Below are 17919 nucleotides of genomic sequence, written 5' to 3'. Positions count from 1 at the left end.
AGCAAGCACGATCTCCGGGTGTCTCATCCCCTCTGTGCGGGCTGCGTCTGTGTTAAAGCACAACGCGGGCAGTTACAGCATTCGATAAATGCTCTAAATAAAATGGGTTAACGGACTTTCATGTCTCTGAGCTAGTAACTGGTTTTCCTCTTAAAGCATTGTGTGTATACACACACACAAATACACTGCTGAGAAAATCCTCATTGTATTTATTTCAAAGGCCCCGTTTTGGGGGGGGGGGTTGGTTTGTTTTTATACATGCCTATACATGACTATATTAAAGGATGTAATAGCTTAGAGATCATATAATTCAGAAGGAGTTAAACATTAAATAGGTAAAAGTCTTCAATAACTTTTACAGCAACCTCAATAAGTACAAATGGGAACTTGAATTTTCTGTGTAGTTCTTCAGTAACGTTCAGTCTGCTGTTTTTTTTTAATTCTGTTAAATACAGAACATTTACTTCCCAATTCACATAAGCCAGTTACAGCCATGCCTGACATTATTTGACCTCAGCCCTAAGACCACCTGTACGCACTTCCTTGTTCTCTACACAAGCTGCTACTGCAATAATTATCTCCCACCCAGAAGTCACATTAAACAGTTTTTTGTAGAATTTTCTATTTATTTTATCTCTGAAAATGATGTTCACATTTAAGGAAAGTAAACGACGTAAACCACATTGCAACTTTTAGATACAGTCCACATCTAAAGAGTCTGACAACAAGCATTTAATCCTTCTATGTAGTCACAAGCTAGGGGGTTGGCTTTTTTTTTTCCCCCTTTAGTGGAATACAGGATGCTGTTTTGAGCTAGTTTTAAGGCTTAACCAAGTACAAAAAGCTCCTGTATAATCACACTCCTGCAACCAGAGTTTGGCTCTTTGCGTTTTTGGCGATGTTTTTAAACAGAGTGCATCGGACTGCCCTTTAAAGGAGTTCTAGCTTTTGATGCAAAGCTCCGTATTCACACAACAGCAAACAGTCCTAAACACCTACAAGAGCTTCTTTCCAATCAACAATATAGAAGTTCTTTGAATGGACTTTGTGCTGCATTGAGCTACAACTGATAAGGATACCAGGAGACTAAAATAGTGATAAATATTTGTTAATGTTTAGCTGCTAATAATTCAGCTGCCAGTTTCTGTTTAGTATTAGCTTTCCTTATTTAGAAGGCAAACAGACCGCATGAAACAGTAACCATTTACATTTTCAAGAAGAAAGGATCAGAGCTTACAAGTTACGCTGTCCCACAGCAAGTACTTTTTATTTCCTTATTTAGACCCACCATATTAGTAACATTCCACCACTTCTTTATGATTAGCACCCTCCTGAACTGAGGTGTCAGCTCCTACACTTAATTTTTAACACATACAGTGTTTCAATTATAAATGTTCGAATCCCATGCAATTTTTTGAGTGAAGTTGCAACAGCCAACGCCATTCTAGCTACCATCTTATGCAGCAATCATAAAGTATTGATATTGGATTAAAGATCAATTATGTTGTAATCTACAGTGAACGCAAAGCCGTGCCCAATTCACTTGCCATTATGATTAAAAATTTAACCGAGTAGGTGAATGGGTGCACACAAATGTTCTGGTTTAATTTACAGCTGCTACTAATCATTCCACATAACCATTACATCTCATGATTGAGTTTACAAGTGAAACTCTGAGGAATCAGAAAAAGCAGTTCTCTGTTCAGAACAGAAAAAAGACAATCTTGCAAATGACACGGAAACAGGGATCTATAGGCTTTAAGGAAGGAGCTGGTTTGGCTTCTTTTTTTTAATCAGACCATTGTAACAACACGGTGTCACATTGCACTTCCTCTGAAAGGAGGAAACAATTGCATACACCTCCTAAAAACTGCAGTCAGTAAAAAAGAAATCACATTACGGACCTTCAAGTTTAGCGTTCATCCAACCTTGCTGAAAAACTAAGAGCATTTGGGAAACACTCAAAAATTAGCATATGCATAGAAAAGTAAGCAGTTACTCCAATAATTTACAAGATAACATTGAAAGACATTGCAGAGTTCACAAGGAAGTACAAACACAGTATTCTTAGTAACCATTTTCCTCAAAGCCACCTCTAGTATCTGACAAGGTGTGGCATAAAACCAATGGTACATTAAAATTTTAAGACCTACCCATATTTGCCAATGGTGGGCTCAAACTCCTCGTGTTAATTCAAGAACAGAGGAACTCATGAAGAACTTGTCCACACAAGAATTTCGGGTGTCATTAACTTTATATAAATTTTTTCCCAAGTGCTACTTCTAAGTGTAAATCTAAGTGTCAAATTCATTAATATTTTATAAAGCATCAGAGTATTTGTTAATCAACAGGTGATTTTTTGGTGGTATCCTCTTTCCCAAATAATTCAGCATTAGGAAAATAATTTCCAACACCACTGCACTAAAACTACCTTTTCTTAGTCATCGTATTACATCACTTGTAACTATGAAGAATGTACTGGTATGCCAATATCATTATTTTTACTTGTCTACTTATAAAAATCTCAAATTCCAAGTTATTCCAAAATAATGATAAAACTTTACAAGAGTGACTGTAAATTGTTATTTACACTATAAACAACTTCTACTATATTTGCAACTTTGCATCAGTAGTTTAACGTAGATATTTCAAAAGCACCCTTACAAACAAAAGTATTGCACTGGCATTGTAAAAATTCACAGTAAGTTTAACTTCCAGACCTCGGTAAAACAGTGCAAGAGCTTTTCATTGTGCAAGAGCTTTTTATCCAAACATTCTCAGGTTATTAAAAATAATAATAAAATCTCTATTACATGCTGCAGTGATTTTCCATGAATCAGGTTTGTTTCTTTAGTTCTCACATCTTAAGAGACCTAATTTAGGGGTTTTGTGGTTTTTTTCACCATTTCAAAACATATCCGGTCCAATGCTGAAATAGGGGCATTTGGCAGAATTTGGCTCTATGTGTCCATTTTATAGAGAGTCCACAATGGTTGCAGGGATTATTCCATAATGAGAGAACCCTACTGCATTGAGTAAGGAATTCTCTTTCCATAATTTGCAGCATTTCCTCCACTTTTAGAAGCAGTAACTTCGGTAGTCGCATCTTCAACAGATCCTGAAGACAATACATTAAGAAAAGGTTACTTCAAAATAGTCTAGAACGAATAGTCACATAAAACTCCAAACTCTTATTTGAAGTAAGTCTTAAAAGTATTTTTCCTCATGTTTAACAGCCAATTGGGACCCAAGTAAAAGACCCATCAAGTCAACATCTGATCTCCAAGAGTGACCAAGTGTCAAACACACAAGTAACATCTCCTCAGGACATCATTTCAAGTGCCACTTACTGCCCCAGCTCTTTCTGAGCCAAACATACTATCTTTGCATCTCTTCTGTTTTTATCTGTCACACTGACCCACATCAAATAATACCATGCTTCAGTTACACAGCATTTGACAACTCGTTGGTGCCTGCTTTGTCTTTAGAGAGGCATGCCCTAGGTACCTTTTCCATACCACTTTTTACTGTATAGACCTCCAGAATATTTTATACTCTGAATCTCTTTTCAGGCTCAAGGATTCTAATCTACTTGTTATTCCGTTAATAGAATCATTCCATATCTTGAGAATTCTCACCTTTCTCATTCACTTCTACTATATCTATATAATTTTTAAGATAGGAAATGGGAACAGCATGTAATATTCCATTAATAACTTCAAAAAGTTACTATTAATAAGAAACCAGAAAACTATCAAAATGCCAAAAATGCATGAATAGTTTCCGTACCAAACTTCATTATTTAGGCAACAGTTAATTTTCTAAACACTTGCAATGTTGCTTTTTTTTATGTTAAGAGAACTCTGAAATGAACGACTTGGGAAACTTTTTTTTCTAATGGCCAGTATGGTGGGGGGTTTTTTTGTTGGTTTTTTTGTTTGTTGCTTTGCTTTTTGTTTTGTTTTTTGTGTGTGTGGTGGTGGTGTTTTTTCCCCCTCCACTCTCTTGACAATATCTGCCCAAACATGTTTAACCCGTTTGGTTAAGTTCATAAATATCTTCAGATGGGGAGAGGATTTGGTCTATCAGTAAGGAATGATCTGATTCATACGGCTGTTTATTAGAAGGTATAAAGTACTTCAGGTGAACTTACTTCAAAAGGAAACCCTGTATTACCTTTGGAGCTACAACCGCTGAAAGTTAAAATCATAGAGTTCTGTCACAATGTGTAACATGACTCTTATACACTCCTGGTTTGGTTCCTTCTGAATTACAGTTACTAATGCAATTGTACCAAACTTCATTTACTGTAGCATTAGAAATTGCCGTTTACTTGGAAGAACTTGCAATAAAGCACTTTATATATCTGCCTTTATCAGAAACAATAAACCATAGATTATTTCTAATTAAAATAAATTACAAGATTCAAAACATTCAAAAATAAAAGCTAAGTTTCACTCAGTACCTATAACTGCCATAATCTTTAGATGAAAAAGGTTAGGCATGGTCATTTACAGCTGTAATGTCTTCCCTGCAAATATGGACCTCTATCTGTCAATTTTAAATCCATTTCAGCAGGAAGGAAAAAAAAAAAAAAAAAAAAAAAAGTCTGAAAAGGGGAGAATGACTCATTCCCAACAGCCTGTTTTCTAATTGCAGAAATAGTTAATAATAAACCAAATAGCAGTACCAAATCTTTTAAAGCTTGCTGCTGTTCTTTTCTGCCTTCTACAAGTTTTCTATTAAGCAATAGTTATCTATATTCTATTTCCCTACTGTTAAAACTTCCACTCAAGAGAATTCTGTGGCTGTCTTGAAAGAAGACAATTTCCACATGAACTTTCCAGTAACCAACAGTATCTTCAAGATTTAGTCTCAAAGAACAGCAGAAAAAGCTGACCTTGTACACAGTGAATCAGAACTGCAGGATATTCAGAATCCTTGAATAGTTCAGGCACTTGGTGCAAATTTGTTCCTACAATTCCTTCAGAAAAGGATTTTTTACATAGTGAAGTGAAAGCTTGACTTCCCTCCCACCCCTCACCCCCAATTTCAAGGCATTAAGCATGCTTTTCTTCCTAAATAAATATGCCATATTAATGAACACACTAGAGATATTTTCAAAAGGCTTGATGATCTTCAAATCATGCTTCACAGTTGGACCTAGATGCTGTCTTTGCACATTGAATAGTAGCACATCTTTTTCATGTGACTGAAGTTAAAGACAGTAGTTAAACTACCAATTGCATTTATGGCTTCAAGCTATTAGCTACAAGTCTGCCCTTTAGTTAAATAAATATAAGTCAGCATTTCACTTCTTTTGTTGCTGCTCTCCAAGAAAGAAACGTTTCATGCTGCTGAAGAGGGAGCTTCCCCTCTCAAGAGCTCATGCAGGTCATGGTTAATGGCTATTTCATTACCCTGTACTTCCTTCTGGAAGCATTTAGAGTTACTACCAGGACCAGTTCAGAACCTCACGGTTTCTACACTTGCAACTTGACAGACCTTGCAGTGAGCTCTCCACACGCCAACTCCACCACGCTCACCCTTGTTCTACTCCAGCCGGCCCTTTCTGTTTCTAGACGTCTACAGGAAGTATCTTCCCTGCCTAATCAAACTGGGGCCATCTCTCTCACTCGATCTCTATCGTCACCCGTGTGGAGAAAGAGTCCCCACAACTTTCTCAAGCGTCAGCTGCGAGCAAGTGGTTTAACAGAAAAATTTTTTAATGGAATCTCAGGTAAAAGCTTTCTCAAGTTCTACACAAGCTTAACATACCCTCCCGGCCTCAGCTTCCCTTCCCGAGCCCTTCCCGGTGCCCGCCCGGGACCGGCCTCCCCCGGCTCTCACCTGCCGGAGTCGGCGGGGCAGCCCCGTGGGCCCGCGGCGCGCTGCAGCTCCAGGTCAGCGGCGGAGGCAGCGCGGGAGCGCGGCGCGGGAGCGAAGGTGTTGGAGAGTCGGAGGCTGAAGCCGTGCACCAGGCGCCGCAGCAGGCTGTCACCGTGGCCCTTGGGCGGCGCCAGCCCCACGTCGTCGCGCAGCTCTTCCAGCGGCACCTCTAAGTTGCCCGCGTACCAGAACACCCACCAGATGAGGCTGAGGAAGATGCCGATGCCGCCCCCGTAAATGAGCAGGTCGGAGAAGAACACGTCGGCGAACACGCCGGCCAGCAGCACAGCCAGGCCCAGCGCGTCGAAGGCCAGCGCCAGCCAGAAGGCGACCACACAGCGGCCGAGCCCGCCGGGGGCCGCCATGGCGGGGAGCGGCGCCGCCGCCTCGGGCCGCCCGCACCTGAGGGGAGGGCGGGGCCGCACCTGAGGGGACGTCCTGAGGCCACACCCCCCCGCCTGCACCTGCACGCGGGGCCACGCCCCCTGGCGGGGGGGGGTCTCGACACGCTCCAGCGGCCGCTGAGGGGGAAGGCGGGAACGCACCGCCCTCAGCACCGCCCCGCGGCTACCGGCACCGGGCAGCCACTGCCCGCCTCGTCCTAAGCCGCCCTAGGCGTATCTGGCACCTCATTTGTCGAGGCCCGGCTCCTACAGCTGGCTTTCCCCCACCAGCGGTGTTGGACGCCCTCTGACAAGCCCCTTCCTCCTGCCCCTGCCTGGTGAGGTGGCTGGCACAGCTGGCTCTTCCTCAGGTGTTGCTCCACTTTGTAAGAGAATAGCAGGAGCGGGTGTTGAAGAGCCGCATTTGGAGTTGAGGCATCCCTTGCCAGCAGTGGTCGCAGACGGAGCTGGACCCGTTTGCAGTTGAGGCAGTGGCACCTTGTGAAGGGGTAAGGTCTTTGCTGTAGTTTGCTCAGACACCCTAGAAGGGCAGCGCTTCACAAAGGTGGTCTCAAGATGAGTGTACGTGGTGCAAGCCTCCACGCTTGCAAGAAGAGGCAGCTATAAGTAGGCAACAGAGATTTACAAGACAGTTATAACGTGCAACTGCAGTCATACATACTATGTCCTTGAGGAAGCTGGCTTAAAAAGAGTAGTTAGAATACAGCTTGAGGTTGACAAGCAGGAAACTAGTTGTGAATGCAAGATGAAAAATCCAGCAAGTAAAACAGTTATGTAAAAGGCAAGATACATATTTCAGTTCACTCATGTCAGTTAATGACCTGGTACGTCCCTTTTAACACTCCCAAGCCCTCAAGCCCAAGAACTGTATTCAGCTGTAGGCTGTCTTGCACATACTCTCACGAGGTCCTTATTTCTAACAGATTGTTTAACGATGGGTAAGCCACATCGTTGCACTAAGTAGAAACATCAAGCCAATGGGAAGGCTGACAGGCCTAAGAGCATATGCAGCTTCCACGTATGTGTGGAAGTACAGTGTAAAATGATACTGCTGAGGAAGACTATTCCTCCAATACTAATGAGTGCTATTGGTTTACTATTAACAGACTCAATTCCTATCACAGCATTTGGTTAACTTATCACTGCTCCTACTGAATACTGAGAATCAAGAACAGATAAAGCCATTTCTTTATTAGTGACTGCCTGTGTTACTGACATTATTCCATAAAAGATGTCCTTAGGAGAACACAAGCTGAAATCCTCTTAAAAATAAAAAAGTTAAAATCATTCTAAGTACTTAAAGTATCTTTCATTTAACTTCTATCTTGAGAAGAATTATGGTACCATGAAGCCTATGTTCCCATTCTTCCTGGTTGTTTTGGGATATCTTTTGGATTTAAATGTTTAAACCTAGTCTCAGTAAAACACCTATGGTTCCACTTCTGCCTCACATTGTGATTCTAAATAACCTAACTTTTTTGCCCCTCATAAGCGTAAGAGAAAGAAGGTAATATACCAGTTATCCAAGTTTGAGTGAAGTTCATAAACCTGCTTAGTTTATAGGGGTTTATTCCATTAGGTTCAGAATAGTTCTTAGGAAGTCAAGCTAATAGGAATTCTAATAATCATATACAACCCTAAAAGAAATAATCATGACTATTTTGCTTAATCTGAAGATTGATAGAGTGAGAAGGCAGATCTAATTACAACAGAATAACAAATACTGAGGGAATTCCAAACAAAAATCATTATTAATAATCTTAAACCAGACTATTTGGAAAAAGAGCTATTTAACTCATAGTCCTAGCATTATGGCACTCTTATTGTGTACACCAAACTTACCTCCCCCTAGGGCACAAGATGTAATAAACTCCTACAAAATGAGTTTGAGAATAAGCTATTATTTTCTCTGTCTCCCTCCTGCCAAAACTTTGGTTTGATAGCTAATAATAAAGCAAGAATTCCTAGTAATGCTGAATTTAAGGGCTAACCTGGAAGCATAAATTACATTATCACCTTCATCCTACCAAACATGCATACAAATTTAGTGATTTCTGTAAGCATGGCAGGTTTTGACTAGCTACAGGCAGAAACTAGTCTATGTGGTTTTTTCTACAGTATTTTTATTCCCTATTTATATGTGCATGGAAATTAATTTTTCAGCAAGAACTCAATATTGTTCAAAACATCACACTGTTAAAGTTACTAACATATTGACTGTATCTCCATTATATTCTATCTTTTTAACTTCTACTCTGATTTATATAGCTAGGTGCTTTTTAATGTAGTTTTTAAGTTTTTCATCTCTTACAAAAGGAGTTTACCAGACTTTTTTGGGAGGGGAAAGAAAGGCACTTTGGCTTCAGTACCGTAGTAAGTTGCAAGGCAGCTGCATTAAGTTGTTTCACTCTAGTTTTAGTTTCTAATACTGACTGCAGTTTTCCAAAAGATTCACTTCCTGACTCCAGTTTATCTGTGAGGAACATGACTTAGTTGCCACTTTAATACACTACTTTAACATAGCAAATCTACCACTATGGGATGTCCTAAATATAAGATAGGGTTTTTTTTAACTCTGCAAAGTTCACTGGTTTCATGCTGTTGTTTAATCTTTTTGTCTCTTATGACCTTTTACCCCTAGTTGGATTTTAATAAAATAATGCTGATGAAGATTTTTACCACTAGGACTTTTCATCACAAAACTGCCTTGTAGTGTCACCCTGAGAAGGATGTTAAGTAATCACAGAGAGCAACAATACGATATTTTGTAAAATTTCAGATCTATGACATTTCAGTTCTGCAGAGTCTATTTTTCATGCCTTTACAGGACTGGTTCACTCAGCTGGCATACCTGCACCAAGGCAGCCTTTGGTGGTTTTCAGATGGAAGAAACAACAGAATTGTGACCTCGATTTAAATGAAGCCCAAAAGTGAAGGTAAGGAGATTTTGCTTGATGTCATAAAGTGTAAATGGTCAAAGCATACAATGGTAAAATGTCTGTGCTTTAAAACCAACTATACCAGAAAACCCAACACACAAACACCCTAGGTATAAATAGATAAAAATCACATTAAAATTGGCTTGTTATCAGGCTGCTAACTTAAATGTCTGGAATAAGATCAATAGATGTCAACTTGCTTTCATTATACTGAACTATGTAAGAAAAAAATAGCACCAGCTACTAAATCCCATGTTAAATAGATTGCTGCTTTTGGTATGCATGCTTCTTGCATTCAGGAAAATATCAGTTACAAAACATCTCAGCTTTTGTTCCTGGAATAATCCCCTCCCTGCCCTTTGACGCTTAAAAGAATGTGAATGCTTCTAGTTTAGGCCAGGAAAAGATGAAAAGGTAAGAAGTAGAGCCAATTAAGATTGCAAGTTTATTTACTCCAGCTCATCAGTCAGAAGGAAACAGAAATGAATCATTACAGGTCTCAGTGAAAAAAATCTCTTGGGACCACATTTTCTTAAGAAGGTTTTTTTACTTCATCAATGTATTTTTTACCAAACGACACCGGTAAATGACTGTAAAATGCGTTACAACAGACAACACTCATTGTGTCTGTAGCCTGCGCACTTTCTTGGATGCTTGCTTTGGTGTTTTTGAAGACTTCTTGGCTGACTGGATCAATTTGCCAGCTTTGGGTGTTGCAAAAGACTTTGCTTCAGGCTTTTTGGGAGTCTTTTTCATCTCTTTTTCTTTTATTGCTTCCTTTGGCATGCTGAGCTGCTTGGCTTTTTTCTGTTTTGTCTGCAAGTCTGCACACTCTTCTGTAGCTTCATGTTTTGGAGTCTCCAGAACTGGAGGTTGTTTCTTCCTCTTACCAAGGGGCGTTTTTGTTTTCTTGACCATACTGTCACCTTTTTCTGGACTTGGTTCCATTACCTGTATTTAAGACACATAAGTTACCCTTCCACCTAAGAAACATCTTTATGTTTTTCCAGGAAGCAGCATAAAAACTATTATAAATTACAAATGCTTTCTATCTACTGAACAGTTCCCTAGCCCAAATAACGTGTTCACATTTCAGTCTGGAAGCAGAAGGTAAAACACAGAACTAAGGCATAAAAATAATGGGGGGGGGAAGGTAAGTAAGGAAGTAGATTTGACAGATGCAAGGATCCTCCTGACCAGTCAAGTCACTGACCTCTGCTAGCACAGCTTAAAACCACAGTCCTCCTCTTGACACACTTCCAGGCTTAATAGATTGGATAGGGATCAGCTCTATTGGAAGTCCAGCTGTACACACACAAACTGACACTAGGCCTAGTATTCCCTGGAGTTCATCATACATTCCCAAATGGCCCTCATGAAAGAAGGCTGCTGTCATCAGGACAATTCATATAGTCCAACTCTATTTGTATCTGTCCCTGGTCTCTGGAAATAGGCCTCTGGCAATCACATCACGTGCACTAATGTAGGCCTGTCACATGGGTGCAGCTTGAAGCTGTATGAGGTTTTTTGGCAGGCCTGCACATAATCATAATTTTCATTTGGGTATTCCTGAAGTAGCACAGAGTGCTCTCAATTTGTATTATGTGATTGTTAATGTTGCATAATACTGTCTGTAAGAGAGGTTAACTAAAAAAAAAAACAAAAAAAACCAAAAAAAAACCAAAACCAAAAAAACATATTAAAAAAAACCAAAAAACCAAACCCAACCCGAAGTAACCACCTTCCCAAAGCACCCCCTCATACACTCAACAGTTGCTTTCATCATATAGTCACAAAAAAATCCAGTTTGAGTGTGTAAACACACACTGTTCCCCAAGTAACAATACAAGATTTAAACAGTTCAAAACCTTTAGTTTTAACTGAACTGTGAGTTTTAAAATATTATCAAACCATTACCTTCAGATCATCTAAGCTCATTATTTCCATAGGCACCAGTTGAGGAATTTCTTCATCATTACGATCACCTGGTTCGTGGACAACTTCTGCTTTCTCTTTTACCGCAGGCTCCTGGGTAGCAGCAGCATTAATTTCAGTTGTCGAAGTGACTTGACTTGAATTCTGGTTTTTAGCTGCCTTCTTCGGTTTCTTGTTCTTTCCCTTCTAGAATTAATTGGAAGTATCTCTCAGACAAATCCCCATAACATTTCTAAATGTATAATAATAGCTTTAATATGGTTAAAAATAAGACAGTCTAGGAACATTAGTGTGGTTGAATAGACCTGGACTTCTCAGCCATATGTAAAATACTTTCAGAAGTTAATTATAAATAGCTCATAAGTAAATGAGCAATAATGTCAAGATTACAGTCTTTGAGTATATATGCTCCAAATCTATTTTACACAAACGAACGTAATAGGCAAAACTTAGTACAAAGGAATATTTTTTTTTTTTAAAGTATGTGAGGGCCCCCCCCAATCCATACAAGCGTATGAGCCTGTGGATTATTCAGATGCCACTGATTAGCCAACAAATAATGGTGAACAATCTGAATCCATATATATATTAATGAATATATTTTCAGAAGGCAAATATTAACAAACAATACAAGCAAAAGCTTTAAGACTGAATCTCAGATCCCTACAGTTTAGGGCTAGAAAAGCTCAACTTATTTATTTCCAGTTTGCTTTCTAATCTATCAGGAAGATTCCACCATTCATTTGTATTACTGGTTATTTGAAGCACTCGAAGTCAGGAGTACCTAACCCATCTGTAGCCACAAATGCCTGGAATTCAACTGTTAAAACATTTAAACCCAGCACATCAGACACTATATACATAACAGAAAGCCAAAGAACTGGTTGTTCCACTTTGGTTTTATGGAAAGTTTGAAGAACTATTTTTTTTTTTTTACCTTTACTTCCTTTTTTCTGAGAGATGGCTGGCTGTCGAGCTCATCCAAGTTGGAGAGATTTGCAGTATAAATTGGCAGTGCAACTGATTTGAGTGTTTTGAGGTGAAGAATTTTTACATTTTTCCAATTCTGCAACAACAAAACCAGTACATGATGTAGACAGAACAAGGCTCAATTATGAACTGATTGGCTTTAACGCAATCAACCTGCAGTACCTTTGGTAACTTCTTAGCAATCACCTCAGCTGCTGCAACGATATTATCTAGTATCTCATCCACTTTCATTCCAGTGTGACCTACACGTGCTGTACTGAAAGAAATGAAGAGTAATGTTTATATGTGGGCAAAATAAACATCCTTCAAGTTACCTGGTTTTATGCATACCTAGAAATTAAAAGCACCTGTTTATCTGCAATTAACTTTCATAAACGATGGCTGGCTACTGCAGAAGTCTTGTAGTAACACTTAGAATAGTTTTACCTGTATTACCATTTCCACATTTGGACATGCAACTTGTGCCTTATATTAATAAGCATATTCATAGAATCACAGAAGCAAGATCCTTCAAGATCAAACCGTTACCCCAGGCCTGCCAAGTCCACCACTAAACCATGTCACTAAGGGCTTACCAACACAGTTCCTGAGCACTTCCAGCAACTACGATTCCATCACTTCTCTGGGCAGCCCGTTCCAACGCCTGGCTACCTTTTTGGTGAAGAAATTGTTCCTAATATTCAACCTGAACCTCCCCTGGCACAGCTTGAGGCCATTTCCTCTTGTGCTGTCGCTTGGCACTTGGGAGAAGAGACCAGCCACCTTCTCACTCCATCCTCCTTTTAGGCAGTTGTAGAGAGCACAACCCCATTTCCCTCCTTATTTTCCCCTCATATCGCCAATTTAGATCCTTTGAGATGCACAATAAATGAAAAATGCGTTACAAGAATAGAGTATTTTGGAAGCAGATTTTATCTAATTTAACAGTAATATTTTTCTAAGATTGTACATGCGGTTTGACAGTGACTGGTGCTTGGAAATTCCTGAGGTATAAGGGAAAGGAGACAAAAAGTAAAACTTTACAGTAAAACTGCTTATTAAGTGGAACTACTTTTTTTATACACATTAAGGTTCAAAATGGCCCATATCCGGAGTAGTGACCCTTAACCTCTCTTACTCACATCTTAATGGAATAAAACAAACTCACTTAAAGTTTCTACAGTTAACGTACAACCATCCTTCACGGGAAGTATTAATCTGCTCATACTTACTAACAGCACCCTTTGTTGGTCACTGGGAGTGTAGTCCCCTGGATGTGTTTCTGTAGTTCCTTAGCAAGATTTTTGGCTTTCAGGTTAACAGACAAAGGTACCCTAAAAAAGAAAGGGGGGTAATTAAGAAAACAAAACCACCAAACCCCCAATAAAAATTAAAAACAAACATACAAACCCCAAACCAACCCAACCTCCTCCCCAAGCCCACCCAACCAAAACTTTACCAAGAAGAATCTAACTTAGAAATAATAATAATAAAAAAAAAAATGCAAAATGGATATATGGAATTTAAATACCTACTTTTTCCTTTCATAAAAGTGTTTTCCTAGATGTGAGGGCAAGAGTCTTCTAATTCGGTCATCAGACAGAAAGAGATCAAATCTGTTCAGGAGGCGACGCTTTGCTTCAAACATTTTATACTCTTTTTTAAGAGTTTTGTATGAGATGATCTGCAACACAAGTAACACAAGTCATTCACTCCAGTTTAGTCCCCACGCCTGAAAAGAGCCTAGAACACTTCTTAGAACTGCGGAAAACAGACTTCTCTAAGTGATGGTCTATCTCAGTGTACTCCTTTAGAATGCTCAAGACTATCAGTAGAGAAAGGACACAGAATTTAAGAATTGAACATGAATCTCCTGCACAGTAACTGCAAATCACCAAACAGAACTTGAGCACATGGTAACATCTAAATCGGGGTTAAAGACAACAATAAAATAATTTTCTAGTTCTATTGCTAACAGCATAAACAATCCAATTGCAAAGAACTCAAATATTATTCTACATTGGGAGGTCTCCAGTTGCTTACCTGGCTAACGCTTCTGATCCCATGCTGGAGTAAAAGTTTCTTGTACAGATTTTCAGTCTGTTCTGCAGATAAGTTTGGTTCATCCTTTGTGAAGAGGCAAACTTCAGCTGTTTCTGGGCGAATGCCATGGGGCAGTGGTCTACAACGAGAAAATGAGAGGGACAGGGAACGCCTAAGAGGAGAAGGAACTTTTTTCCAGAACAAGGCCTACACTGCAAGGTCATTACTCCTTAACAAGCACTAGAGGGAAGCTGTATATCTGGATTCTGGTCTTTGTTAACCGTTAAATGTCCTCGGTGGAACTTGCACTCTTGAAAGCATACGGAGCTGTAAACAGAGAACAGCCACATACAGGGTTCCAACCAGAGACACACTGAATCCACCTGGCCTGCCAGGGGCCCTGCATCACCACACAGGTCCTGGGGGCAGGAGGAGGACCATCCCTTCTCCGCTCTCTACACAACTACATCCAGCAGTAAATGTGCTTTTATGGTGCCAGATAAACAGATGTAAACTTTCTCAGTATGGCATAGCTACAGTTTAAAGGAAAAGTTATAATTCATACTCTATTTGGGGCATCACAAGAAAGAGGAAGGGACCTTTTTAATGATTTGGTGGTGGCTTAGAACAAAAAAGCTATTAATTCCTTTCCTTGAGCTTCAGGATTGAAAGGCACACACCTCGCAAGTGGCAGCCAATAGACTGGTTATTCTCTGCATGCATGAAGCAGGCACAGCCGAGCCTCTCCTCACCCGAACGCGGTGTGTGTGGAAAGCAGCGGCCTCACCAACCAGGCCCGCAGCAATCACCCCCCTCAAGTCCGCTTTTCCAACCCAAGGACACGAGCATCCCCTGCCACCGCAGGCCCGAGGGCGCATTCCTTACATCTGGATGACCTGTGCCGCCCGCGGGACCTTCCAGACCGTCACCAGCAGATGGACGTTCTCGCTCTCGTTGAGGAGCAGAGGGCCTCCCTTGGACTTACTTCTGGCGAAAGCCAGGAGCGCCTCCACCGCCCTCTTCACCTGCAACGGCAGACAGCGGCAGCAGCCGCAGTTAAAGCCAAGCTCGGCTTAGCCCGGCCCGGCCGCGCTCCCGCCCGCCGCCCCGCAGCACCTGTGCGCGGTCCAGCCCGTGCGCCATGCCTCGCACGTGCGGCCGCCGCGCCTGCGCACACGCCGCCTTCCGGGGCCCGTCCGGGGGCGGGGCCGGGAGCCCGCTCCTCGCGCTCCACCCAGGGAGCATGCATGGTGTGCTGGCGCCCCCCCGTGGCGCGGAGGATCCGGGCTCTCCCAATTTCCTGTCGAGGATGGCAGTCTCTCTGACTTTATCCATCTCTCAGCATCCCGGGACGCAGCCCAGCTGGACCCCAAATCACAGCCTCATCCATCCCAGCATGTGCTTGTTTGGTCTTTTGCTGTTACTGTAGCAGTAGAAGCTCTTCTTGCTGCCCTTGACATCCTGGCCCGTTTCAATTGTGAGTGAGCTTTTATTCTCCTAACTCAACCCCTACGTGCCTGAGCAATGTTTCTAGGTTCCTTTTTTGCAGCCTATCCCTGATTTTACCTCCTGTCTTGCACTGGAATGCTGTCATAAGGTCCTTGTTTAGCCAAGCCAGTCTTCTGAGGTCCAGGCGTCAAATACACATGAAATCAGGAGTCTTAGTCATTCACTCTAGATTTTTTTCCTGCTCTTTTTCTACTTATGGCTTTATTCCTTCTCATTAGATGTCTTCCAAGAAAATTTGCTGCTCTTCCAGTGTGCCAGTACAAAGAGAAAGGAATTAAAACACCCTCCTCTCTTGATAAACTGCTTTATGTAATGATGCGTGTTTTCATTCGGCTGGTAGTGTTCATGAGCAACAATGGAATAGTTGATGGCTTCCAGACTTCCCCAGACTTAGAAAAGAACTATATGGTCATATATTGATATTAAAGGAAAAAAAATATTGATACTAAAGAGTGAAAAAAAGTACCCTTGAAAATGGAAGTTTGAATTTTCTATTTTGTGATTTATACAAATGAACAAAAGAATTAGACTGGTTAAGGAAAAGAAAAGCTGTCCCTTGTTGCCATGTAGTCATATAAAGTATTGATCAGAGAAGTTACTGACAGGCCAGGAACATGTGAAGTAGCCAAAAAGGGCAGATTCATTAAAATCTTCTCAGCACTGGCAGAACTTGTGCGGATGATACCAACTGTGGCGTTTTATAAGCTGATAATTGTATTAGCCTTGCTCCTATTTCTGCACAGGCTTTGCATATTTTAGAGCAGCCATGTTTTAATAAAACATCACCATACTAGTGTGGCATGTTAAAACAAATCAGAGAAGTCAGATGAGTGGAACATCTCTCTGAAAATAAGCCAGGATAGTCTTGTAAGAGATGATTGAACAGCATATTTCACGCCTGACTGTACTGGGTCAGCAGAGAATTAATAGGATAAAACTAAAGGGACTATTATTAGTGACTCAAATACAATTTTTTTTACACATCAGTCTCATCCAAGTACATTTTTCTGCAACATTTTAAGTCTGACATGACTAAATTTTACTTGATGTGGTTTAACTGACTTAGTATGATTGTTTTCTCTTGGAAGGTGTTTGACACAGCTCATACACAGCTGTCTTGGATAAGTAAGTTAATCTCTGGATAAGAAATATTTCAGCTGAATACAGCATGCAATGAATAGGAACTAGAGTGTGCTTTTAATATAGCAAGTTCACAAATAAATAGTTACTCTTACAAGGTTTGTTACTTTCATCTATGTTGTCTATTGCTGAACACTAAACATACTCTGCTGTCGCCCTCAATTTAATTTTTCTGAAAGTATATATTTTCTCCTAAGCCATTTGTCACACTTATTCAAACACTAAGATTTAAAACTACATAATTAGAAGCCATTCTACCTCGTTACTTATTTGAGAGGATGTTTCTATATACCCCTGATTTTATACTTTCTCCTAGCAAAGGGAAGTACAAGTACCAATTGTTTCTGATGTTAACAGGTCTTTGAGGTTTAAGATTATTCCCTTAGTATGCATCCCAAAAGTTCCACTCCCAGGCTTGTGTTCCTCCAGGTTATTTGATTGCAGATGTCAAAATCCCAGGTCTCTACAAGTGTACTTCTTGCAACAAAGCTAGCGCAAAGAATATGCAGAAATTGAACCAGGACTAAGAAGTGCCTTTCAAAAGAGATCTCAGAAGAGAATCTCCTCACTAGACCTGGAGTTCAAGCACTAGTTTTCTTCAGATTGTGTTCCTCTGCAATCGCAGGGTAAGCCTCTAGCTATAATCTAATTAACTGTCACAGAGATGGGTGCTCACAGTGCAAGTTACTCACTCAAAGACTACTTCAACAGTAGAACAGAGGCACTTGTCTTCATGACACAAGTGGCAAAGTTTTCTTGTTAAAATCCTTTGCCTGCCACCAGTTCTACAGGCTTAACAGATGACAGGAGCACAGCCTCGAGTATCTTTTTTTATCCAACAGTTTGTCTGTCATATTTCTTATTACCCTTATTCAGAAATATGTGAACTTTTTTAGGTGTATGTGACTGAGGGAAGATGTAGAAAAACCCAATTTGCATTGGAAATTTAGACTTTTGGGGAAGGAAAGCCAAGATAAGGATATGTACTACTAAAAGTTATATATACACACAACAGATTTGGGGGTTGTTAGCATGAATTTCAATTTTATATTAAGACCAGACTCCTTTCTAGCATTTCTCCAGAGGAAATG

The 17919-nt window shown here is 40.5% G+C and overlaps 2 protein-coding genes across 2 annotated transcripts; both read right to left on the bottom strand.

Moving 5' to 3' along the window:
• Positions 1 to 1240: 1240 nt before the first annotated feature.
• Positions 1241 to 6295, bottom strand: TMEM238 (transmembrane protein 238). Its single transcript, XM_030484316.1, has 2 exons — positions 5851 to 6295; positions 1241 to 3118 (listed from the first exon to the last, which is right to left on the bottom strand). Exons 1-2 carry the CDS (start codon positions 6252 to 6254, stop codon positions 3109 to 3111), a joined length of 414 nt encoding a protein of 137 aa, XP_030340176.1. The 5' UTR covers positions 6255 to 6295; the 3' UTR covers positions 1241 to 3108.
• Positions 6296 to 9658: 3363 nt separating this feature from the next.
• RSL1D1 (ribosomal L1 domain containing 1) lies at positions 9659 to 15368 on the bottom strand. The gene is made up of 9 exons (XM_030484314.1): positions 15296 to 15368; positions 15065 to 15204; positions 14180 to 14318; positions 13672 to 13820; positions 13369 to 13470; positions 12320 to 12413; positions 12105 to 12233; positions 11150 to 11353; positions 9659 to 10183 (listed from the first exon to the last, which is right to left on the bottom strand). Exons 1-9 carry the CDS (start codon positions 15320 to 15322, stop codon positions 9851 to 9853), a joined length of 1317 nt encoding a protein of 438 aa, XP_030340174.1. The 5' UTR covers positions 15323 to 15368; the 3' UTR covers positions 9659 to 9850.
• Positions 15369 to 17919: the final 2551 nt, after the last annotated feature.

The sequence above is a fragment of the Strigops habroptila genome, chromosome 4, assembly GCF_004027225.2.
Source record: "Strigops habroptila isolate Jane chromosome 4, bStrHab1.2.pri, whole genome shotgun sequence".
In the NCBI taxonomy this organism is placed as follows: Eukaryota; Metazoa; Chordata; class Aves; order Psittaciformes; family Psittacidae; genus Strigops; species Strigops habroptila.
This window is presented reverse-complemented; position numbering and strand designations above follow the sequence as displayed.